Raw genomic sequence first — 25,660 nt, forward strand, 5'->3', positions numbered from 1 at the left:
GAGCAGGTCTGCCTGCTTTAATGGTGTTCACTGTAATAAGTGTGCTCTCCAGCCATAAGTTTGCCATCACATTAAGCATAGCTGAGGCACCCTCATTAAAAGAGGAGATGGCCATGCTTGCCGCTGCCTTGACCCAGTTCTTGCCCACAAAAACAGTTTTCTGGCAGCGAGCCCATATCACTGAATTAAGGCACTCGTTTGCATTTTGCGTGCCACCATGCTGCATTCTGTCGCTTGACATGCGGTGATAGATGGGGAGAAGTTTCTGGCCCACCTCATGGGATAGGTAATTTGCAGCATGTCGAGTGTGGCTTTCAGGGGTCTCATCTTTGTCTTCTGCCCTCCGATACCAACACCAAGATGGATTGCACCTAGTATGCAATGGTGTTTCGTCTGTTGACATGCAGTGGAGAAGGCCTGCCCATATCTCTGCTTTCATTGTATCCAGTGACCCCTGGTTATTCAAAATTGCCCCCCTGTAATAATTTTGCAGTGTTTTGCATTTATTTGCGGTCAGTTTCCCCAAACTCTTGCCTCCCAATTTGCGCTCGGCACTAAATTTTCTGAGCGCTGTGCCCATTCGCTTGTGAGCATGGTTTATGCATTCCAGCTTTACAATCTCATGCCCAGGGTATGGGTTCAGTGACAGTACTTCCTTGAAAGCAGAGCTATCCCCATCTGAGAGCATCTCGGTGTACCGCAGCTGGTGGCGACTGATCTACCCCACATCCTCTTTGCTGCCTCCTGCTCCATTGCCTTACTAGACCCTGTGAAATTCTTGGCACAGTCAGTGTGCGTCTCCCTCCAGCTGTCAGATTCCTCCACAGTAATCTTCCCCTCATTCTTGGCACTTTGCTTTAGGACACAAGCATGACAGTAAGAGGATAATACCTCAAAGTCAATGACCAGTCCTGTTAGAATATTAATGCAAATGCCAATGCCATAATGGGAAGTGAAGCCTCTTTTTTGCCAGGTGCCATCAGAAGAGACACCGATGTTAATTACAGCATCAGCATCCTCCCTCAGCAACTCTGCTAACTCTGGATCACCGTCTGCATAGGCCTGCCGGATCTGCTCCCTAGGCTTGTGCAGTGACTCCAATCCTCTCTCAATTTCCGCCACTAAAATAAAAATGCATGTTATGTCAAGAACTGTTCCTTTTTTGTTGAGTTTATTGAAACGGTACACTTGAGTGGCAAAAACCCAATTTTCTCACACTGCATCCTTTGTGAGACCAAATGCTCGCTGGATGAAAGAGAAAACGTAAGTGCTCTACCGGGAAAGTTCTCACTCCGTCCGCTGTGAGACCAATGCTCACTGGACAGAAAGAGGAGACAGGAAAGAGGAGAAAGAGGAGATTGAGTGCTCTTTAATTATGAATAGAGAAGTACTACAGAAGAGACATCACTGCTGTGGCAGTGGAGAAGATTAGCTGGAGAAACAGAGCTCCTGTGGGAGCAGAGGAGACATCACTGTTGCAATATTAGAGAAAAATTAGCCAGAGAAATTGAGCTCCTCCAGGACCAGAGGAGACATCACTGCTGTGACAGTGGATAAACTTACCTGGAGAAACTGAGCTCCTGCGGTGTGTGGCTGAACAAAGGGAGGAGGAGAGTGGGGCTTAGTGGGCCGATGCTCGTCTTCTTGTGCTTTAACCCCCAGAGGTCGACGGTATCGCCGGCGATACCAGCTCGCTTTTTTTTTAGCAGTGTAAAAGAAACTCAAAAATACTCGGTTGACTTTGATTTTCCATTGGAGTTTCATACATCAATCGATTCTGTTAAATGTGTATTATTTTTGTGTATACTCACAATAAAAACAAAGTGTTGTGCTTTTTGCCAAATAAAGAAAAATAAACACGAAGCGAGTTCTGCCTCCTCTCTGTCAGTGTAGTCCATTCTGAAACGCGTCCGAAAATGAACCATAACTCAGTGAATACTCAGTCAAACAGGCATTCAGACATACCGGCATGAAGCTTGAATTCTCATCTTTTAAACGAAGTAATTTTTATAAAAAACAAATATTCACAGTTTATGTAATATGTATGCAAAGAGAGAGATGTCAGTCGTTCTCATCTCAGCTAATTAAGTTTTAATGTGCTCCGCCCACGGAGAGCACGCGCTATTCAAACGCAAATGTGAGCCGATCCAAACAAACCTGTAAAACGCCCATCAGCTGGATAACACACACCGCGAGTTCACTTTCAGACTTATGTACTTTACGATGCTGTGAGGAATAATACTGTCTTGATAATAATCCTGCAAAAATTTACCTCAGAAGTTCTGGAAGTATCATTTCGAGGAGCAAACGGATCCCGCTGAGGAATTAGGTCAGTTCTGTTTGCTTTGTTCTAATCGGAATGAATGAACGCAAAGATGCGTGCTGTTGTGGAGCTACTACAGCTGGCAAAAATACTGTTTAAATATGAATCGCGTTACTATGAATGAATGAACGCAAAGATGCGTGCTGTTGTGGAGCTACTACAGCTGGCAAAAATACTGTTTTAATATGAATCGCGTTACTATGAATGAATGAACGCAAAGATGCGTGCTGTTGTGGAGTTACTACAGCTGGCAAAAATACTGTTTTAATATGAATCGCGAATACAAAGAAAGATTACACTGGAAATATTGTTACAATTATAAATGTTGTTGTAATTGTATAACCTTAAAAAAAAAAATTATATATATATATATATAAGGATAGATGTAAACAAAATCTTAAAAGGTCATTATAAGCCTTATCTTTAAATAATTTTATTATGCTTTATTAGTGACACATTTGGGAAGAGAATATATTCCAAATCTGAAAATACAGTATGAGAACAATTAACTGCACAATTACTAGAAATGTTTACCTTGGATATTGTACAATTTGCAAGCAAAATTTGTGGAAAAAACAACAAACCAGTTATATATTGTCCTTGCATTCTTGTGGCTCATTCACACACCTGAATGAAAGGCTCATTACCTATGCAGCCTCATTATGCGGCCCCATTGACTCCATAGGTGTGAATCACGCCCACCCGCATATGGCCTTTCCAAACAAAAAGTGTTTTACAAGATTTAAATCAATGTATTGTGTTATGGGAATGATTAGGCAGGACGATTTTCACATAATTTTGAAGAAAAAATACTAGGCAACGACATCCATTAGTCAAAAGTCTTATTTACATATATTTAGAATGTGTTTTATGGCCTTATTTCAGAAACTTTATTTTTTTGTTTTTTAAAAAACCATGCATAAACATTATTCTATCAAAAATACAAACATGTACATGCAAGTTGTTCACATATTATGGTAGCCCTGTTTGTGCTAAATAGAGTGAATTTACACCTTTGCCATTAATATGTTTATAAGCAACTGAAAAAAGCACAAATGTCAGGGCATGTCAGAACATCTCAAGGACCCCAAAAACCCCTCAGACTCCAGAGGGTTAAATCAAAGACGCGAGGAAAAGGAGGTGAGATGAAATCCTTGCAGGATTATGCACATTGAAGTTTAAGTGACCGAGCAAAGATAACAGTTTGCGTTTAGAACAATTTTGATTGTCTGAAGTTCATTTAGTGAAGTACAAATTTTTTTTTTATTTTTTTTTTTAAATATAGATTCTACACGATTTTGAAGATAAATTGCAGGACAGTGTTAACGATAGGTTCTTAATGATTCTGTGAGCAATCTGCACGTAACGTGCAACCTACTGTTTATGTATGACGGTAAATCATTTGTACAGAAACAATTTAAAACGTGCATTCCCCCGATCAAAGATTTGTATACAGATGGCATAACTGGCTCGTGACTCAAACAACTGAAGCAATGCCAAGCTCAACCAAGGACAGACACGAGAAGGGCCGAGCTGAGCACTCACTGAGTTGACCCGGCAGACGTTGAGTATGGATACGCGGTGACAGGTCAGGCTGGTGCTGTGCTGCACACAAGTGTTGCAGGCGTACCAGGCTGACCTGCTGAGGGACCTGGACCAGGGTCAGGGTCTAACCCCAGACGCGGTGGCTGAGTTGACCCAGGCCACCAAACAGACGGCTGCCGCAATCGGACGATCGAGGCATCTGTTGGTAGGTGTTACGTCCCTCAGCCCTGGTGTTTGTTCCTACACATGTATGAGTGCAATGTCTCTTCCCCTTGTCTTAATTACAGATGACGAGCCACACCTGAGCGAAGCCTACCTGCGCTATAAAAGGCTTCTCATTAGGCTCCTGAGAGCGCACACAGAGACTGAGAACAGAGTCGATGCACAGCCGTGCTTTCTGTCTTTTGAGTGATTATCATCTAGTCGTCCACCCGGCAGTAGAAAACGTTCCGCCTTTCCTCAAATTCTGCCCATATATTTTGTGTTGATGTCAAGTGATTACAGTTGGACAAAGATTTAATAAGCCAAATGTAACTATTTGCTATCTTGTTGTTGTTTGTTTGTTGTGTGTCATGTTTTTCAGACACCCAGCTTGTTAGAGTTTAATGAATTACAAAGTGGTCATTGTCCTTTAAACCACCCAAACTTATATTCTATGAAGTGTTTTACGTCACTGTAAGAGCAGCTTCCTAATCTGATATTCCTCTGTACCGAATTCTGATTCTCACCCCGTGTGTGTGTGTGTGTGTACCATTAGGTAGAAAGATAGATTAAGGTATTTGTTTAATAATAAGAACTACAGAAATGTTGTTCATGTCTGAGCATTATGTTGTAGTTTTGTGTGTTGACTTGAGATCCAGTAATTTTATTAATTTATTATATCTAATTATATTTGAATGTATCCTTATAAATTTTTTTATTAGTTAAATATGTTGTAATGAGGGTGTATTGGATATTTGTAGTGCATTTTTCTAAATATGTGTTTGCAGTCGAGAACAACAGATGTAAAAGTGCTGACTCAACTCCTCATCTCTCCAGTTCTCCTCTGTTGAGGAAAGATGTGCAACATTCCCTGTGTTTTTTTTGTTTTGTTTGTTTGTTTGTTTGTTTTTTCAGTGAATATGTCTGAAAATATCTGCAAGTATGAGCTCAAAGCAAACCGGTTTCCAGAAACATAAATGACTGCCTGTCTACTTTATACTTGTAGGAGCCACTATGCTCTATTGAATGTCTGTTGTAGTTCCACTGTTGGACACCGGGTGGAGTTTGAGTCTAATTAAAGCTGCCGTCGGCAACATTTTTTTTATCATATTCAGTGAAATCGACACTATAATCCGACAGAACAACATAAATAAGGTGGTTTTAGAAAAAAAACCGAGCTTCTAACTCCACCTGGAGCGTGTTATTTGTTTTGCAAAAATCCACCGCTCCCGCTTCATCAGGTCCAATCAGCGCAGGGGGGTGTGAGATCTGACTGTCAATCACAGGTCATGCACACGCACGCCACAGATCCCCTCTCCCTCGCTCTGACGCGCACATTACAATATCACATGCACACGACACGCCTGAAGTTCGCCTGAAGATTGTACGAAGCGTGATGGCGGAGAGAAAATCTACTAACAAGCTTCCAATTCCTCGGTTATTGCTATCTATGGATAGATTAGCCAGGGCAGCCTACCTCCGAGTCCATGGTGTTGATCGATGCTGAAGAGACGGACGCGTTCACAGAAAATCAGGTACACACGCACTGACGATGGGCGGGTGCTCGTTGGTAGTGGGGGAGGGGCATGAGAGTTGTAAACATTCAAAATTTTGGCTAAGTCCACTCAATCTGCCAGACTTGCCGACTGCAGCTTTAATATAAAGGTAACCAGAGAGGAAGAGAAGTCAGGTGTGTAATGGAGGGACGCACGTAAATGTTGGACCGTGTCAGGACATGTGCAGGTGGAAGCAAGCTTGTGGGATTACAGTGTGTTTGTGCATCAGAACTGTGAGTTTACAATGATCTATGAGCTTTGTGATAAATACATGTGGTAATGCGGTTCTGGACTGGAAGTGATGATCCAGATTCATCTCTTGTGTTTCAGTGTCAAACATCTAGAAAGGTTATTAACAGGTTAAAAACAGAAGCACTTCTCAGACACTCTTTTGTCTTATTTAAAAATACTTTCACAATCAATATAAAGACTGAATGATGTTTCTTTATATAAATATCTCAAGGATTACATAGCCTACATTTGTATTCATAGCTGATCTTTAATTTTAGTTTTAAATACATTTAACTCTATTGTATTTTTACATTTTGTAATTGTGGAAGAAATTTTATCTTTATGATGTGTGTGCCAACATCTGACAGTAAAAGAGCAAACACACACACACACACACACACACACACAAATGTATGAAAGATGTACTGATCAACAGCCAAAACCTTCCACACTGAGTTTACAAAACCTGTAGATCAACATTGTAGCAAACTTCATTATTGTGGGAAGAAGGAGGCGGGAACCGGCGCACATTCAAAGACTTTAATACAATAAATTAAACGAATACAAAATGAAAGTAAGAGACAGCAGCCTCTCACAGACGACTGCAGTCACATATAATAAAACATAAAAAACACAACATAAGTCCAGGCCTGTCCTCTCTCGATCTCCACTGTCGTCGCTCCTCCGTGAGAGATACGAGAGCGGTGCGTCTCACAGGAGTCGCTCATCAGTGATCACACCACCGGCCTCACGCCGCTCTCTCACGGCCCTCGCCTCGTCCTGCTCGCCACAATCATGCTGGAAAACACTGCTGTCAACAATGAGCACTAGAAATGCAGAATTATTCAGTCTTAAATATATGAGCAGCGAAATATTGTGTGCATCGAGTCAGTGTGTGATGAAGATGAAGATGAAGATGAAGATGAAGATGAAATGTCCATGGTGTGAAACTGTTGTCAGTGAAGTTCATTAGCAGAGCAACATCAGGAGAATCTGAGAAATACACTGTTCATGAGTGTGTGTGTGTGTGATCAGATGAGACTAAAAGAGTCCAGGAGTGAACATGATGAAGATGATGATGATGAAGGGTTTGATGAGAATCTCTCCTCAGTTTTGACATCAGAATCAAACTTTACAGGCTCGTCTGGATCACAGGACACTAGAAATATACATATTAGATTATCCTCATATGTTGTTTGGATTATGTTCCATAAATTTATGTGATAATTTAAAACCGACTAAAATGTGATGAAAGATTAAATTAAGTTCAAGAATAACCAAACACTCACAGAATGGCTTTAGTCTCTTCATACTGTCACGTTTATCACGTCTCTGTCCTCTTTCCTCTGGTGATTCACTGGTTTGTGTCTCATTTCTGTCCTCCATTTTTCTCTCAGTCTTCTTGTTTTCTGCTGATCTGTGATTTCTGAGGCTCCTGCAGTTTTCTGGATGTGTGATTTCATTTATAATCTCCATCTGAATCTGTTCAGTAGATCTTACTCTTCTCACCTCATGTTTGATCATATTTGATTCATCAGAACGACACTTTACAGCTCCGACTGGATCAACAGAGACTGGAAATGAAGAAAACAACCCGTTATCATCATAATTATAATACAGTGACTGAACTGATGATATAGATTAGTTCATGTTATTGTTGTAAAATGTTTTTCAGCTTTTAAAGCCTTTAATACACCATTAAAGTAGATCAAGATAGGGTTGAGTTAGTCAGAATTGTTCTTATCAGAGTGAAATTGTTCACCACAACATTAATCACCAACATCAGCATTCATTCTGTAATAAAAGTCATTTCCAGTTTCCACTAGTAAAATCTACAAATAAGGACAAATTCAATGGCATTTGCATCATCAACACAAACACTAGTGATGTGCAGAAGATTCCCTGAAATATTCCTTGTTTGTATCTTGACTGATGAAATATGATGATATGAATGACTGATATTAATCTACTCACAGTCTTTATCACTGCAGCTGCTCCGTCTGAACTTCTCAAGATTCATGTTTTCACTCGTTGTGTTTTCATGCATTTCTTCATAATCTAAACTGTGAACCTGAGACAAATGTTTAAGCAATTAAAACATTGTGTGATAAAATGGCAAATAATCCAGTCATCCATATATGAAAATGAAACTCTTCAATTAAGTAGGCTAAAATTAATCATTAAATTATGTAGCCTATTCAAAACCAAACATATATCTCACCTGTGAGAAGAAGAGAGATGTGGAATGATTTGTTAATAAAATCCCTGAATATATATAAAGGAAAAGTCCAGAGTGAGAATCCCAGAGTCAGGAAGAGTTGCAGAGATTCTCCTCTGACTCAATGAGCTCAAAGTCAAGATCACCGGGGCAGAAAACACACACGTATTCTTCTCCCTCTCCAATTCAAGGCGTAGCTTTGATTTTGAGATTGGCGGGTGATTCCCAGAGGCTGAAGAATCAGGAAATGAATAGGATTGCACGTTTCTGCAGGTTTCTGCTCACGGTGACGTTATTTGGTTTTCAAAAGTTCAAACAAAGCATGTAAACGGTCCTGTCGTCGCTGCAAGACGAGCACTGAACACTATTTGAGGTTTTTAGTCTATATTGTCCTTAATAATACGTTCATTAATGAATTCTGTAATGCTACAGGTAACTAATAAAACAAGGAGGCAGTTTAACAGACTCAACTTTACTCTGTTCATAGTGCAATAGTGCAATACTGTCTTGCTTTCTGAAGAAGCCAAACACACGTCTGCATCTGTCATTACAAGTGACATATCATGAAACTCAGACTTCTCCCGTGTGTAAGTGCTATAATCGGCTCCCAGTGCTTCTACTAACCCTGATATGAACCCCTGGTGTATTTCTGTGCAGTGTGTGTGTGTGTGTGTGTGTGTGTGTGTGTGTGTGTTTAAACCTGCAACATGGATCAAGATTGTTCATGCTCAGCAAGTTTAGTTTCACTGCCAGAGTTACACCCTGAATACCAGACCTGATAACCTGAAGACATGATCATAAATCCCCAATCTTGGCATCAACTCTTTGGCTGACAGTCGATTTGAACATTCTTTTATTAGTTCACAAGTGTTTGAATAACTTTGCAGCTCTTCTGATCTTCTATCTTCACACAATCCTTCTAGAGATCAACACTTTTATCTGTTCTATACAGACTGAAGTAAGGGGACATTGTGCATTTCTATTGTGTGATACTAGCATTTCTACAATAGGGGAGGGGTTGTCAGTGGTTATGAATAAAAATGAGGGTTATAAATTGTTATAAAATATATTGTCTGTATTCTAGGGTAGGCATTGTAAGATACTGAACCGGCTATCCGTTATCAGAATTTATTTGGCAAATGCGTTTCCATCTCCCATTATTCCCATTAACTCTTTTTCACACAAGTCAAAACGTAAAAACTTTTTGTGAAAAAGAAATTTGACATTTGCATCACTTATTTCTGATGCGATACTTCAGAATGCGCTTGAAAACAGGGTGATGGAATCATATAGTCGTAAGTGATCAAACTCTAATGATCTGTGTTGAAAGGATGGCATTGGCTGGGAATAGTGCAGGAGTCTCAGGGTTTATAGTTCGTAAAAATCACGAAATGCGCCGGCGAGATACTGGTGAAACTTTCTGACAGCAAAAACATTCGCCAAAGCTTCATTATCAATATGCATAATTCATCCATCAAGATCCATGTGGAATAAAGCCTGAAGCCCAAGAGTCTCAAACACTGCCAAGGGTTTCTGTTCATTATAGTGAACCAGCACTTTATCCGTTTCAACCCGAGCCTTTCTACAACTCTTCCACAAATATTCCAGTCATGAGTTCTCACAATGCTCACTGGTCAATGATGCTCTTATTAACAATGACACTGTGAGCTTTTCTGAACGGCTCATATTCTGCACAGTTGGTTTGATCACATCATTAGAATCAAGTGTGAACACTTTTGAGCCGTTGTGTGTCATTCGTGACATTGTGGAGCGAGTCCTGAGGACCAACATGAAGACGTGACTCTGATCATCAACCTCTCACACACTTTGATTCTGCAGTCTTACAGTTTTCATTGATCTTTTGTGCTTTTGCTGTTTACTGTATCTGTACAGTAGAGCTCCAGCTAGACAGAGATATGAAGGGGGTTTCTCTCTGCAGTGATGAGATGTATTATAGATGTCTTTAAGATGCTCCTGTTTGTCCTCCTCTCACTACAGATACTCGTTCTTCTGAGGCGTCCGCTCACCTGAGCTTCATATCAGCAACATCGCTCTCTAAGATCTCGAAGATAGAGACCACATTTAGGCCACACCGGGGGAAATAAACAATCCAACCCTCTCCATTGACTCTGTATTGTGTGAAGCTCCTCCTTGACATTTCTGACTTAGAACAAAAAACAAAACAATGTCTAAAAGCTGCTATGTGACGAGGTGTACAGAAAACAAGCTAAAAAACTAGAAATAACCCCCAAAACAAGCATTTAAGAACACAAAAGTGGATACAGGCAATTGGGACAGTGTCATATTACTCTGAGAACTGACTTACACCACTGAGGGGAACATAATCAGGGACAGGGTTAGCTAATCTTACAGAAATATAATATATAAAACTGACATTCAGATATTTACTTACTAGTGACAAAATGTTTTCTGCACACGTGTATTTTTAGTGCATACTGAGTTTCCCACAATTATACCCATTCGTTCCAGCTGATGCTTCACGTCTTATTGCCTGGATCCACTTTTGTCTCCTTAAACGCTCGTGTTTTTGGGGTCTACAGCTTACAAAAACTTATTTCTGTTTTGTTTTTAGCTTGTTTGCTGTACACCTTTTAGACTGTGTGTAAATTCTGTTATAAGTCAGAAATGACAAGAAGGAAGCTTCACACAATATAAAGTCAATGGAGACGGTTCCCAGTAAACGATTACCGTCTTTCAACGTTGAAATATGGTTGAAAATAAGTCGGTCCGCCTTGGACTGGTTCACGACGTGATTTCAACTAAGTAGTTTCGGCTGGACTGTTTGACTACATGTCTTCATCTGATCATCTAAGACAGGATAAGTCTGTTATACATGCTAAAATAACTGAGAAAAACAAACTACCAAACCATGTTCATTATTATCTCAAATAAATTTAAAGAGTTTTACATATTCCATCAAGACGTTGAAGATTGGCCTGTTTTCAACGTTGAAAAGTCGTAATTAGACGTTGAAGATTTACGTCTATTCAGCGTCTAATAGACAACTGTTTGCTCGCTGGGTTGGATTGTTCCCCCCCGGTGGACGTGCTCTTCAGATTATGTCTCAGTTTATGTCTCTATAGGCTGAGCTTGTTCCTCCTCTGTGTGGGTCCTTTAAGAAACAGGAATATACGCTCCTGTATGATCACTTTGGGGCAGCGTCTCATTATAAGAGACTTTAGTAGGAAGCTTCTTTTAGGCTGACCAAAGTGCTTTACAGAAGAACAAGGTTAGAAGAAGATATAACATGCATAACGACAAATAAATTAAAAAAATAACAGCAATTAAACAGGAGTAGCAAATATAAGACTCAAATATAAATGAGTAAAACCAACCAAAGAAAAGAATGAATATACTAAAGAAAAAAGGGAGGTTTATAAAGAGACTTGAAATCAAGAGGCCATTCTAATCTCTAAAGTGATTTGCTGATACGCTGAAGTTTGAAGGTCGTTTCTGTTCTTTAAGCTTAGAAGAAGAGATCTAGATATGATCCTCAGACTGTTTATCCTCCGTTACTGGGACACTTTGTCCTCCAGATTCACATCAGATGAGAGTCTCTTTCTGCTTCATATGAGACACATGATGATCCTCATTGAGCTTCAGATCAGATTCTCTGATTTCTCTTCACTGTCTCTGATCCTGTAATATAATCTGATCAGATGAGAGTCTCTTTCTGCTTCATATGAGACACATGATGATCCTCATTGAGCTTCAGATCAGATTCTCTGATTTCTCTTCACTGTCTCTGATCCTGAAACTAAAGGCCTTTGAGTTTCACCTCAAATCTACTTCTGACATCTAGTGGACAAAGATGAAAACTGCAGATCATATTCTGTGTGTTAGGAGGAATAGAAAACACACACTCATACAGATTTATTTACAATGCCTTCATTTCTATTTTAAACAAGTGACATTCTCTCAGTTTAATTCACTGAATGACATTCATTATCAACTCACAAATAATAATGTGATTTTACATTTTGTGTGAATGACTGAACTTCTAGCAACTTCTGCTTTAATGTATACTATGATGTGTTTGTGAACAGTAGATATTGAGTATTGAGTAAGTGTTGATCTGTTGTTGTTCTGAACAGCTTCAGTTCGTCTGTTAAAGTCACTAATGTTCTGCTGATGGAAATCAGTGTTAATAAATCAGAGATGATTAAATGAGCAGCTGATGGAGTTTATCAGATCTGAGTTTTACATTTAACATTCAGACTCTTGAAACTCTTCAGGAAACAATACGGCTGCGTCTCACATCAGATATTCAGAGGAGATATTGTTCTGAAGAAGTACTAAGGTATGTTCTGTGTGAATGAATGTGTGGATTTATTTTCATCTTCTAGAGAAATGACATCTTTCAGGAGCTTTTAAATGAGGAAAACATATTCTACTGAGACTCATGATTGTAATGCATGTATGAGTGATCTGAGTTTGTCATATTGTTGAATCAGGAGCTGATGGAGATTTGCCTGGGGAGGGGAGAGGAGTAGGAGAGGAGAGGAGAGGAGGAGAGGAGAGGAGAGGAGAGGAGAGGAGAGGAGAGGAGAGGAGAGGAGAGGAGGAGTGAAGAGGGAAAAGATGTGTCAGGACTTTTCATCTGTTGTTTCATGTCACAGTTTTCCTGCTAAACTTAATCTTCAACTGCCTACAAATATCAGGAAAATACAGCCCAATAAACCCTCACTGCAACACATTTAAGTAATTAAAAACTTATAAAGACACATGTAAATATAATTAGACATAATAAATAAAATAAATAATCTCCTTATGACTCAAACTAAGTGTTAAAGGTCAAACACACACAACAATACACACTGCTCAGAGATTCACACACACTGCTCAGAGATTCACACACACTGCTCAGAGATTCACAAACAAGTTGTGTCCCAATGTGAAGGCTGCATCCTCCGAAGGCCGTATTTGAAGGCTGATTGCGTCACAGCGGCGTAACGAAGGACGTCCCAATTCAAAGGCTGCATCCTTGGAAGGTCGTATTTGAAGGCCGTCATCGCGCCACATTGAGACACAATTTATAATCCCATAAGCATGATCATGATGAAACACACACACACACACACACACACACACCTGTGTCTCATTAACCAAGTGCCCTAATACACCATGCCAGAGCGCCACCCAATGGACAAATATAGAATTGCATAAAATGGCCCCTACTTAAAGGATTAGTTCACTTCAGAATTATAATTTCCTGATAATTTACTCTCCCCCACGCCGTCCAAGATGTTCATGTCTGTCTTTCTACAGTGGAAAACAAATGAAGGTATTTCACATTTTTCACAAGCCAATCACATAACGTTTGGTTATGGCGTGTGTTATGCGCATGCTCAGCCGCATCTAACTTCCACTGTAAACACATGTATGATGCGAAAACAAAACCATCGAGCGAAATACCGGAGTGAACATGGCTGTGAACGACTTTTGCAGATTATGTGAAGTAAATCTACGCATCCACGGTACAATCAGCGTCTACGTCACGGCTCTCAGCCCGCCCTCTGTTCTTGATTGGCCGGCTGTTTTCAGGCCGGAGGAAAACGGAAAGCTATTACGCTGTCTCAGACTGAGTACAGAAGCGAAATGATATTGAGCGGAAGTACGAAGTCTGACGTAGGCTAGGGTCCAACAGGTCGAAGGCCCAAATGTGAGTTTCAGTGCAGCTTCAAAGTCTCAACACGATCCAGCCGAGGAATAAGAGTCTTATCTAGACAAACCAGCGGACATTTTATAACAAAATAAACATTTATATACTTTTAACCACAAATGCTCGTCTTGCACGTCCACGAATTAACGCATTATGTAATCACGTTAAATTAAATAATTTTCTCTGATGACATCGATGTTTGACTTAGTCTTTGCACGTTGGCTTTGTAAACACTGGGTCGGTTCTTCCGCCTCCGTCACGCGTGACCTTTCAGCGTGATTATGTAATGTGTGACCCATCACAGCCAGTGCAAGACCAGCATTTATCATCATTAATATTGTGTTCTTCTGTTGGAAATGACTGATAATCTTTTGGAGCTTTTAAAGGTACAATATGTAAGCATTTTGTATCAAAATATCCCAAAACTACTTACACAGTGTTATACATTTCTTGCAATTGTGTGCTTACATTATCTTAAACAGGGCCGGAGTGGGGCCACTTTTCAGCCCGGGAGTTTCCGGCCCACTTTTTCAATGGTGGAATTCCAGCACTTTTTCCAAATTGGATAAATGAAGCAACAGTTCAGCTCTTACTATTGTGTAGTTTGTATTAATACCATGATTCAACAAATAATGTAAAGGTTAAATGTGACCCTGGATCACAAAACCAGTCTTATGTCACACGGGTATATTTGTGGCAATAGCCAACAAAACATTGTATGGGTCAAAATGATAGATTTTTCTTTTATGCCAAAAATCATTAGGATATTAAGTAAGTATCATGTTCCATGAAGATATTTTGTAAATTTCCCATCTTAAATATATAAAACATTTATTGTTTGTGAATGGATACAGCACTATCGTTAATAGAAATGGACAACTTTAAAGGCGATTTTCTCAATATTTTGATTTTTCTGCACCCTCAGATTCTAGATTTTCAATAGTTGTATCTCGGCCAAATATTGTCCTATCCTAACAAACCATACATCAATGGAAATATTATGTATTCAGCTTTCAGATGATGAATAAATCTCAATTTAAAAAAAAAAATACCCATAAGACTGGTTTTGTGGTCCAGGGTCACAAATAATAATTCACTTAGACTCTATAAGAAGCAATTGCGACTTTATTTCACGCAATTCTGACTTTATAACACGCAATTGTGAATTTATTTCACGCAATTCTGACTTTATATCTCGCAATTCTGATAAATAAATTCAGAATTGCGAGATGTAAACTCGCAATTGTGAGATAAAAAGTCGCAATTATCTTTTAAAATGTTTTATTCTGTGACGGAAACAAGCTTCCATACCTCCTGGCCTCTTCCTCCCATATCCTCCCTGACGCGCACCGTTGCGGTAGGGCCGGCCCAGCTATCGGTAGGCGCCGGCGGTGCCGCGGCCGCGGTAGCCTACCTGAGAAAACGTTTTCGAAAAGACGGGCTATGGACCCAACCAACTGTAGCCTATAGGAGGGGAGGGGAGAACTCCCTCACATGGTACAACCCATGCAGAGGCTGCGCGCTGCGGTATCAGAATGCGGAATGTGTGTAGCCTAATGTAGCTAACGTGACAAATGTGAAAAAAAAATCCTTGACCGGCCCAAAAGTGAAGCGGCCCACCGGGAATTCTCCCGATTCTCCCGATTACCCACCCCGGGCCTGATCTTAAATATTTCCAAGAATTAGTAAATTCTGAGAAATTCACAATTTTAGTAGTGCCCGTCCCTGTTCACTTGTCGCCTGCCAATGACGTAATATCCGCGTTATCCCTGGTTTCCGCTTGTACTGCCATAGTAACCATGACGACAGACATGGACAACCGCGTAACGTCTAGCGGCACACAATGTTGTTGTTTCATTGTTGTTGTTTCGTTCAAATATTATGGATCATGGCAAGCAGACTTTGGGACAAAAGGAGAAAAGGCGTTTTCGAGATGCCGAGAGCTTTGCAGCTTCCTCTTGACAGAGACGCCGCTCTTGCATGTACTTTATTAGACAGGTGAGCAAATGTACATAAAACTAATCAATGTTATATCATGATGAAGCACGATCCTGTACAGTCAAAAACTGTGAGCTACACACACACACACACACACACACCTGTGTCTCATTAACCAAGTGCCCTAATTCACCACGTGAGAGCGCCACCCAATGGACAAATATAGGATTGCATTAAATGGCCCCTACTTAAAGCATTAGTTCACTCCAGAATTAATATTTCCTGATAATTTTCTCTCCTCCTCGTCATCCAAGATGTTCATGTCTGTCTTTCTTCAGTCATAAAGAAATGAAGGTTTTTGAGGAAAACGTTCCAGGATCTTCAATGGGGTCCAACGGGTTGAAGGTCCAGATGTGAGTTTCAGTGCAGCTTTTTGTGTATCAACAGCCCCATGTTTCATTGTTCATGTTTTCATATGTCCATGAGTTCATGTTTTAATTTGTTCATGTCCATGAGTTCATATTTCTAAATCAAGTCAAACCATGTCGGCTCTTTATTTTGTGTCTGTTCACTTTTGGATTCAGTAAATCTGCACTTGGGTTCAGTTCAACTCGCCTACAGGACATTCTTTACAAATATATTCTTGATAACTATTCACTTAAATTGCTTCTTTGTTTATTTTCACATTGTTCTTCATCTTTCAAATGATATAAATCAGCAAAAGAGAGAAATGTGTCTGGACTGAACGCTGAGATCTGTCATGATTGTCATGGTGAGAGTTAAAGATCAGACATGAGCTTTCCGAACACGAATCTGCTGGAAACATGTTGTACAGTGAGCTTTATATTCATGGATTACACCACAGAAGAATCTTAAGACATTAGAAGTACGAAAAGCTGGATACGACACCGTTCTTTTAGAAGACAATCAAGACTGAATCTGTATCATGAATGTAAAGCCACACGGGAGTCCCGCGGATATAAAGGAATAAGGACATTTAATTCTACAGAACGCAAGTGCTGAATTACTACATGTATGATGTGTTATTGTGTCTGTATGAGACTAGCAGTGAGCGAGATCAACATTAGAATAACACACTGATCATATTCTAACACTTCATCATGTTGATCTATATAACATTGATTCGTTTTATGTACATTTGCTCACCTCTACATTTACGCGTCTCTGGCAAGAAGAAGTTAGCCGCGGACGCTAGCTCTCGGCATCTGGAAAATGTCACGCTGATATTGATCCTCGTTTTAGTTCTCCTGTTGCCATGGTTACTGCGGCAGAACGAGCGGAAACCAGGGATAACGTGGATATTACGTCAGTGACGGGCGACACTGAACAGGGACGAGCCGTTATTTAAAACTGGAATTTCTCTGAAATTAAAAATCTTTGGGAACTTTTGGGATATTGTAAGTCCACAACTGCAGGAAATATATCACACTGTGCAAGTGATTTCTGGATATTTTATTACAAAAAAAATTACGTACATATTGTAGCTTTAAGAGAGGAATTACCTGTTTAAATATATATATAATAAAGGGAAGAACACCTGGAGCTCAGTGCTTACATCATCTAGTTTAGTTTTTTAGTTTAATAAACATTTATTAGTTTATCAATTGCAATGTTGAATACATTATTAAACCTCTTGATTTCATGCAAATTAAAGTACATTTGTTTATTAACTGAGTCACGTAATTTTGATTTTTATTTCAAACTACACAAAACATTAGGAGGGAATAAATGACATCATAATAAACCCAAATCAGTCATAATCTGCTCCTGCCGAAACGTGGATGATTTATGATATATTTTCCTCCGGACTGTAAGAGCTGTTCACAGATTGAGTTTAAAACAGCATGAAAAGAGTCTGAGTGATTTCAGTTCATCTTTTCAGTGAGTTGTTAATGCATCACTTCTGATCAAGTGTGTGATGGAGGATTTAATGGCGTGATGTGGCCAGTCTCACACTCACTCACACAGATTTGGACAATGCTTCTTCATATGAACCAGTAGATTGGGCGAGTGAGTGAAACTCTTCCCGCATGAAGAGCGCTGGCGCGGCTTCTCTCCAGTGTGACCTCTCTCGTGACCTTTCAGGGGTTTGGAGCGAGAGAAACTCTTCCCGCATGAAGAGCACTTGTACGCTTTCTCTCCAGAATGAGTTTTCTGCTGCTCTGTAAAGTTGCTGTGTGCAAGAAATGTCTTTCCACAGTCAAAGCACACATAAGGCCTCACACCGGTGTGAATACACTCGTGCTCTTTTAGATTCTGCACTCGTGAAAAACCCTTTCCACAGAACAAACAGAAGTGAGGCTTCAGATCAGCGTGAGCTTTCAGGCGTCGCCTTAAGCTGGATTCCACAGCACATGTTTTATCACACATGAAGGATCTCAGTCCCGAGTGAGAGGTCAGGTGATCTTTGAGAGAGCTTCTGGATGTGTAAGTCTTTCCACACTGAGAGCATGAGAACGGTTTCTCTCCAGAGTGAATCCTCATGTGAACATTCATGTGTCCTTTATGACTGAAACTCTTTCCACACTGAGAGCATGAGAACAAATGAATATGTGATGTGAACTACTGTAACTGCATGATTGTATTATCTGTATATTTCTGACATATAGACATTACTTTGAGTTACGTCTGATAACAGATTGGTCTTAATTTTAATTCAGAAATGAATTTTCCATGAAACTGCTTTGAAACAATATGTATTGTGAAAAACCCTATACAAATAAACATAAAAGTGAAAATAAAAATAAAACTCTGAAATAAACCCCGACCTTTGACCCTGTCCTGCAGTCTCGTGTCTCCCTCTACAGGAGATCATCAGAATCACAGCAGAGTTAAAGAAGCTACAGATGAAAATGTGTTTTACAGCAACAAATGAAAAGTCAAGTCACCTTTATTTATATAGCGCTTTTTACAATACAGATTGTATCAAAGCAGCTTCACATTGATAACATGAAAATAATACAACAAAGTTTGTTTCTAGAAGAAAATTGCATCATCGTCCACCTTAAGTACGGCAGATCAACTAAGCAAGACAAGAGCCAAGGCAACAGTGGCAAGGAACTAAAACTCCATCAGTGACAGAATGGAGGAAAAAACCTTGGGAGAACCCAGACTCAGTCGCTCAGTTCTCCTCTGGCCAACGAGCGAACAGTGTGTGATTATGATCCAGGCGTTACAGGTCAAAGGTCAGATTGGTCGTGTCGGTGAGGCCTTCACAGGGCTGATGAGGCTGGCACTTCAGGGATGCATCATGGATGGGTCCAGGTGCAGGTCAACCATCTTATCGTGTGTGTGTGTGTGTGTGTGTGTACAGTATGTGTGTGTGTCGGATTGTAGGCTTGTTGGACTTCATGCAGCTCTGAGTCTGCGCAGACAGGTTAGACATTTTTTTTCCACGTGAAGATGAGTGTGTGTGTGTGTGTGTGTGTGTGTGAGCTAGATCAGAAGAACTCAAGGTAGACATAACTGTAGAGCGAGAGCAGAAACACCGGTTTAACCAGAGTTTCTCAGAAGGGTGTTCGAGGTTTCTAAGGGAGCCACGGGTGAGGGAATCCCTTTTGTTATGAGGGAATCCCTTTTGTTATGAGGGAATCCCTTTTGTTATGAGGGAAGTCCCTGCGCTTTGACTCATGAGTGTGAGTGACATAAAAGAGTAAAGAGGTTTTCGTTTCAATCTCTGGTATGAAATTGAACTTCTTGTTGAATAACTACAACACTCCAACATAACAGGGCGGTTCTATAGATCCTTACACAACAATGGTGACACTCAATAACTAATAAAAATACTTACAACATAAACATTACAACATAAACCAACAACACAAACTGCTAAAAGCGAAGCATAAATAAGTTCAGAAGCACAGACAAAACCAACAAGAATCAAGAAACTCCACAGTATAATCTGTTCATGCCGCACTGCATGCTGGGAACCTTCATACACATACGCACTGTAGAAATACTGTATGATGTGCAAGTATTCGCTCAGAGTGAATCTGGAACTAAACACTACAGAAGCTCATTCAGGATCAGACAAAAGCAGGCTCTGGTTTATTGTCATCTTGATCAGATGATGCTGATCTGCACTATAAAGAGAAGCAGTTATTAAAATAATAATAATACACTTGTGTTGTAATGTGTTCAGAAGGGCTTTGGGACTCAAAAATGTTACGGGTTACAAAATGAATATGATCAGATCTGTTGAGTGTGAACACTGTGAAGGGTTGGTGATTTAAACACTACAAGTAAAGTAAATAAAGTAGAACAAATAATAAAATACCAGAGGTGTAAAGTCCAGGTTCAGAAAGTAAAAGTCCTCCTCAGTATTTTGTTCCAATTCCTGGATTTGCTAATTAGCCAGTTTTCCAGCCAGGAGATAATAATAGATAAGATGTAATTAGTGAAATCCGCTGGCTGAGTTCATGAGTGGAATAAACATGGCAGGACTTTTACTTTCTGACCCCTGGACTTTACACCTCAGTAAAATACTGCACAGACTGTATAAAGATCACGGTGATTATGATGATTTGAGTATTGAATATTATTACTATATATATAATAGCAAACATTACTATTTGAACTATCCTCCTACGTACGGTTGCATTGTAAACAGTGGAGCGGCGCCGACGTGACCTTTCAACGTGATGACGTAGTTCCCTGTCCGTTTGTTGATCAGCGTTTCACCTGGAAGCGCAACCGCTAGCTGGGCTAGGGGAGGAGCCGCGACTCCTAGGGAAGACCGGGTGCTTTAAGTAATGGATTCTTTTTGAGATCCAAATTGGCCTAATATATGATAAACAAGCAGAGCACAAAGTTTTGCCCCTTGATAAATAAATAATTTTAATACAATTACAAAAGAAATATAATTGATTATTTCTGTTATGGGAACCAGAAAACAAAACTGGGTGAAATATTGCATGAACTGTAGCAAACCAATCTATTTAAGAATTATGGACAAATGTCCAAATTATTGGTAAAGTTTAATGAAGTGAACAAAGTTTATGCTACAATTATGAAAATGAAGGATAAAGAGTCAGGATAATTGCATGAAGGGGGTGTTGTATAATATCAAGAAAATGCAATTACCTGCCTCCTTGTTTATTATAGATGCCTTTATTGTTACACATATTTAGCCAATGTATTGGATATAATGCATTGCATTCAATGTTATTATTTATTTTGTTTGTAAAAGATGGCTTATATTGTTTTGGCATAGATGTACAGTAATTGGTTTTGTATGTGACTGTGCCAACCCATGTTAAGAGGAGCAGAAAAGTGCGATTATGTGTGTGCGCTAGACTCCTAGAACTTTAAATGAACTCAGCCATCTTAGTTGAGTTTACTAGTTCAAGGACATGAAGAGGTGGACCGCTTGCACATGCCTGGAGAAGGATCTGGGAAACTTTGGAGGAGTGTCAACCTAACGCCTGTTGTAAACAACAGAAGTATAAAAGATTGATGAACTGACTGCCTCTGGGGATACTGATACGCCAGAGCCCCCGACGCCTAGAAGCCCAGAGCTGAGGACAAGAAACCCCAAGCTGAAGATAAGAAGCCCAGAGCTTACTACACCTTTGATTCAAAACGTGATTATTGTATTTTATACTTAAACGATGAAGTTCTATTTGCCTTTATATTTTTGTTTATTATAAAAAGAAAAGTAACCAATTAAAAGAAATTTAACTGATTACAAAATCTGCCTTCTGAGATTTATGATGCTGGAAGACTTTTAATGAGAACATACCACAGAGGAATCTTCTGACCAAATTGTAAGTACCTTTTGAATGCTTACGGTTTAGGTCAGATTTGACTTTCTTTACCTTACCTGAGAATAATAAATAAATAGGTAAAAGGTGTTAAGAGTAAAAGTACACACCGTAAAACAATATACAGAGCTGTTAAATCAAAAAATTATGAAATGCTAATTAATTGTCACAATAATGTTAAAAGGCAGATATTTCTGTTGTATGTTGTTTCAACGTACAGATCTTGTACAAATGTCAACGTTGATTTAGAAGTGTTTTAAGTGTTTTAAATCTTTTACTTTTTTCTTTTCTTGTTTTGTGATACTTGTACTTGCTTAATAAAGTAACTTTAAAAGTGAACTACTGCTTTCTGTTCATTGAATACCTTTAACATTTTAGTATAGTTTAGTGGATTACATGTAATGATTGTATTTAGGGCTTTACTGTAAAATAAGGTAACCCAAACAGACAAATATGGTAGCCCATATATATACCCGTTGTGGCCCATAAGAGCCCTAGATAAGACCTATCTGGGTCCCATCATCAACCCATGTGGGCAGACTCCTGTAGGCCCTAAATGGGTGCTACCTAGGTTACCCATATGGGCCCGATATGGAGCCCATCAAGAGCCCATCATCAACCCATCTGGGCTAACACATGTGGGGCCACCACGGAAACCGCGGCCAAAATTAGCTGGGTTACCAGTTGGGTAGCCCAGGTGGGCCCCGGATATCAGCCCATTTGCAGCCCGTTTTGGCCCCACATGGGTGTGTTGGCTGGGATGTTTCTCATTGGTTGGAAGTTACGCTGCTGTTTTAAACTAATAATAATGCTTTTATAAAAATAGGCAGTTCAATGCTATTGTGCATAATTCATTGAGGCAAACAGGTTATTTAGTATCTGACTCTAATAGAGTTAACCTACCAATTAACCAAAAATACGTTTTTATTCATTAACCTCTTATACAAGTAAAAGTGTTTCTGATTGGAGAACAGATGTTTAGATAATGACAGTAACTGGACACATATTTACAGGGAAACACAGTAGACTGAACTTTGGAAGGACCTAAAGGGGATGTTTGTGTTACTGGGAGGAACAACTGCTGTGAATAGCCTGAATAGAGTTAGAGTCATGGAATAGTTTTGGCATGTAAGGATGAATGGAATGTGCTGAAATTCCTGATAGACCATAAGCCCGAAGGCAGATTTGTGCTGATAGAGAAACACATTTAAACTCCTCCTCAATGCTTGTTTGAGCAATAGTTCCTATATTGTACATTAGTATTTTAATATCTCTATTATGTTCAGCACAACTCTATTCAGTCTAGAAGCTGCCAGAAGAGACCAAACATGATGTACATGTTAGACACACACATATAGCATGTAAAGCAGATCATGTGTGCAGTAATGATAGAGACGTGTGTGAGAGGCTCCAGATTCACACAGTAGTCTCGTTTCGTTTCTGCTGTTTTGTGCCGGTTAAAGTTCTGTTATTGCTGCTACGGTTATTAAATATAAGACATTGAATTAAACTACAGTTCACATTTTCACAATAGTGTATTGGCATTGGGTGAGTACAGTAATCTACAGCAGTGTCGACAACAACGCCTGACATAAACCTCTACAAGTGTGTCTGTGCCCTAATAAAATAGATATAAGCTATGGTGTGAGTATTTCAATCTCAGTTTATTTATAAAGCACAATTAAACACAACTACCGTTGACCAGTGTGCTGTAAAGACCAGTGACAGAATAAACACAGCAACACACACCAGTGATGCGCGGGTTGATCCAAAATGAGCGGGTGCCTGCGGTTACGAGTCATCCAAAAATATTTTTAATGATATTCGGGATAAAGATGATGACCAAAGTGCTGGCTTTGTCATGTGTACTTCTTGCGATGCTATTTACACATTAAATAAAAAAATAAATAAAAAAAAAACGCAATCACTGCTTAACCTAATAAAAAATCTAGACTAATATAGCCTACTGTTATATTATCTGTGCGTATACATAATACAGATTTTAATAGCTTGATGCTCTTTAAATATTTTGTTGCATTGTTAAAAGTTTCGGTGCATAGGACGGACCTATCCGTGATCGCTCTCCATGGTTCTGACCAAAGAAGAGCGCTTTGGAATCTCCATTACGCATCATACCTGGGCTGCATTTTCCGATAACGTTGTCTCTTAGCGCGCTACGAAGACTCTTAAGGTATAACTTAACTAAAGGTATACTACCACTAAAGGTAGCCTATATCATTGCTAGGCTTCTTCAGGGCTATCATCCACTCATGAGGCAGCGGCGCTGGCGCCCTCCTAGCAACGGCGCTGTTTTTGGTAAAACATGATTTTGACGACTTCATTAAGTTTTGTTTTATAGAAAACTCTTTTTAAAAGAATTTCGTTTTGTATAAATTGTATCTTAATTTTGATCAATGTTTTATCAATCAATTGCCCGTATTTACAACAGCATCAGTCATATACTCATGTCTGGCATCTGTCATTCTTCATTTCTTTCATAGATAGCTTTCTGATGCAGGAACAAGAAATCTGAGGAAAGAGTTGTAAAGACAGGAGAGACAGATCTGATGTGTCTAAATGAGGCTCAGATGATCCAGTGTTATTCTCTACATGATCAACTTCATGAGGATAAAATTAGTAAAATGATTTTAGAGCAGAGGAAGATCTGATGACACAAATCTGACTGAATAATAAAAGATTCATGAAAACTGTGAATAATACAGTAACAACTTACAACTTTACTATGATGTGTAAATATTTACTGCTGATAAAGATTGAGCAGAAAGAAGAGCTTGTGTTTGAATGTAAAGTGTTATTGTGTGTCAAATGTGGGTCTGTAAAATTATTAGAAAACATGAGATTAGTTTCCACTGTTACTTATTAATGATCAAATATATATTTCTTACAGACAAAATGAAAATGTGTATATTATTCAAGTTACTAGAGTGTGTTAAAGATATGGATGACCAGTCATTTTCTTATAATAAATGATGATAATCATAAATAACATGATATTATTGATTGGACATAATCCTGAGAGAGGATATAAGAGAGTTATTACCAGATTGATTCATTTCAACAAATATTTTTTTTTTCAGTAGACAATTCCCTCCCTGGTTTAAACTTTCAATTGTTCTTGCTAAACTCTGAGAGTAACCAACCCGCCAGAAGCATTTATAAAGAAACTATGCAAACTACTCAGAGAAACAAAACCAGTGTGTGAACTCAGAGGCGGGTCTGTGGGAACTCTAAAACAGGTTTTTGCAAAAACGGCCTGTCACACCTTTTGTATACGGGTATAAAAGTCAGTGCTGCTCAGACGCATACGTGTATAAAGTCTCAGTTCAGCTCCTCAGACTCTCAGTAACACTGGAGCTTCTCTCTGTCCAGATCATCACAAGGTAATTAAACACTTTCATTCTGTAAGAGTATTTTTAGAAATGAATTATGAACAGAGATGTTACAGTAAGAAGTATTGTAGTGAAACTGGTGCTAACGCTTTAGATTACAGCCCAGAAAGTACTAAAATGAAAGAACAGAGTAACTTTCGGTAATTACAGTGTACTATAAAGTACTTACGTGTAAGTATAGGGGAACAATATGTAAAGTCTTGGGAATAAAGGTGTAACAACCAGGAAAATACTGCATAATTAAAACGAAATTACAGTGTAACTTTCGGTAATTACAGTGTACCTATAAAGTACGTACGTGTAAGTATAGGGGAATAATATGTAAAGTTTTGGGAATAAAGGGGCAACAACCAGGAAAATAACAAATTATTTAGGCAAATTATTTAGACTGTAAGTATTCCATGTAGTTACAGGGTAAGTATGACATTGCGGGCTGTAAATTAAAGTGGTGCTTCTTACCCTCTTGTTTCATGTAGTTCCTGGCTGTAATCTAAAGCGTTACATTTACATTTATGCATTTGGCAGACGCTTTTATCCAAAGCGACTTACATTGCATTCAAAGTACACATTTTACATTTTGTCAGTTCTTGTTTTCCCTGGGAATTGAACCTATGACCTTGGCGTTGCAAGCGCCAACGCTCTACTGTTTGAGCTACAGGCGTTACCCAACTGATTATATAGTTAAATTTCACTTTAACTATATATTATATCTTTTTTTATAGTGTGTTTTATTATATATTTTTTCTAACATATTTGTGCAGAATATGAACAC

The 25,660-nt window shown here is 39.2% G+C and overlaps 1 protein-coding gene across 1 annotated transcript; it reads right to left on the reverse strand.

The window, feature by feature from the left end:
- Positions 1-6,382: 6,382 nt before the first annotated feature.
- On the reverse strand, positions 6,383-8,218 carry LOC311097671 (uncharacterized protein). The gene is made up of 4 exons (XM_084137514.1): positions 8,078-8,218; positions 7,831-7,927; positions 7,146-7,430; positions 6,383-7,015 (listed from the first exon to the last, which is right to left on the reverse strand). The coding sequence occupies exons 2-4, from the start codon at positions 7,901-7,903 to the stop codon at positions 6,888-6,890; spliced, it is 486 nt and encodes a 161-aa protein (XP_083993640.1). The 5' UTR covers positions 7,904-7,927; positions 8,078-8,218; the 3' UTR covers positions 6,383-6,887.
- Positions 8,219-25,660: the final 17,442 nt, after the last annotated feature.

Source organism: Abramis brama (assembly GCF_963993115.1).
Source record: "Abramis brama genome assembly, chromosome: 15".
Classification (NCBI taxonomy): domain Eukaryota; kingdom Metazoa; phylum Chordata; class Actinopteri; order Cypriniformes; family Leuciscidae; genus Abramis; species Abramis brama.

Bases quoted from the DNA above. Each gene is read 5' to 3' on its own strand.
- LOC311097671 (XM_084137514.1), bottom strand. From the start codon at position 7,903: ATGCATGAAAACACAACGAGTGAAAACATGAATCTTGAGAAGTTCAGA. The intron at 7,431-7,830 runs GTGAGTAGATTA...CTTCATTTCCAG, and splicing joins CAGCTGCAGTGATAAAGACT to TCTCTGTTGATCCAGTCGGA. The intron at 7,016-7,145 runs GTGAGTGTTTGG...GTATATTTCTAG, and splicing joins GAAGAGACTAAAGCCATTCT to TGTCCTGTGATCCAGACGAG.